The sequence below is a fragment of the Sinocyclocheilus anshuiensis genome, unplaced genomic scaffold, assembly GCF_001515605.1.
Source record: "Sinocyclocheilus anshuiensis isolate Anshui unplaced genomic scaffold, SAMN03320099.WGS_v1.1 scaffold1203, whole genome shotgun sequence".
NCBI classification, from domain to species: Eukaryota; Metazoa; Chordata; class Actinopteri; order Cypriniformes; family Cyprinidae; genus Sinocyclocheilus; species Sinocyclocheilus anshuiensis.
The window spans coordinates 711,536-712,263 of record NW_015539980.1 but is presented as its reverse complement, the minus strand read 5'-3'; the positions used below and the strand labels follow the sequence as shown (position 1 = coordinate 712,263).

The 728-nt window shown below is 40.7% G+C and overlaps 1 protein-coding gene across 1 annotated transcript in view; it reads left to right on the top strand.

Moving 5' to 3' along the window:
• Positions 1-728, top strand: part of espn (espin) — an 81,900-nt gene that overhangs the window by 36,501 nt on the left and 44,671 nt on the right. Inside the window, exon 7 of the mRNA XM_016484368.1 lies at positions 606-721. Coding sequence (XP_016339854.1) covers positions 606-721 — 116 coding nt within the window. The remainder of the gene's footprint in view (positions 1-605; positions 722-728) is intronic.

The window sequence follows — 728 nt, the reverse complement described above, 5'->3', positions numbered from 1 at the left end:
CCCCCCCCCCCCCCCAAACTGACAATAGCCCACCTTCTCAGCGTATACGTTTGCTCAATGCAGTGTGTTTGCAGCATTATATTAACAATGGTGGGAAAAGTTGAGCTCGCTGAAGCAGAACTCATTCAGAACAATGTTCCCATAGCGTTGTCCAGGCAACCTGCTGTGAGGCGTCCCAGTAATGTCCTCTAGTGGACACATTTAGGACATCCATATACAGCAGAGCCGTACATGATTATACTTTCACTACCAGTCAAGAATGTCCTGACTGAAATATGTTATGATTTTAATCTTTCAATGATCGTAAAACCTTTTTTCTAACATTTTTTATCACTACATAATTTCCATACTTCCATTTATGTTTATAGTTTTGAAGACTTAGGATTGTTATTCTTAATTGTGGATCAGTGGTAATAATAACAAATGAGGTGTGCCCAGACTTTTGATTATTATAGTGTATATGACCTCATGATTGGAGCAACACTTGTGAATACCATTCATAAATATAGAATACATCTTGCTTGTAATCTAAGTCTGTCTGTCTGTCTGTCTGTCTGGGTGATGTTTGTCTTAATAAATGATTAAAGAAATGTGTTTTATCGCAGGAGGTGAAGATTCGGCCATTACAGACATGCAGGCCTATATGGACATGCTGAACCCTGATGTAGCAGACGGCTCCCAGAATGCAAATGAACATCCTGCACACCTGCCGCCCCCCCCAGCATTTC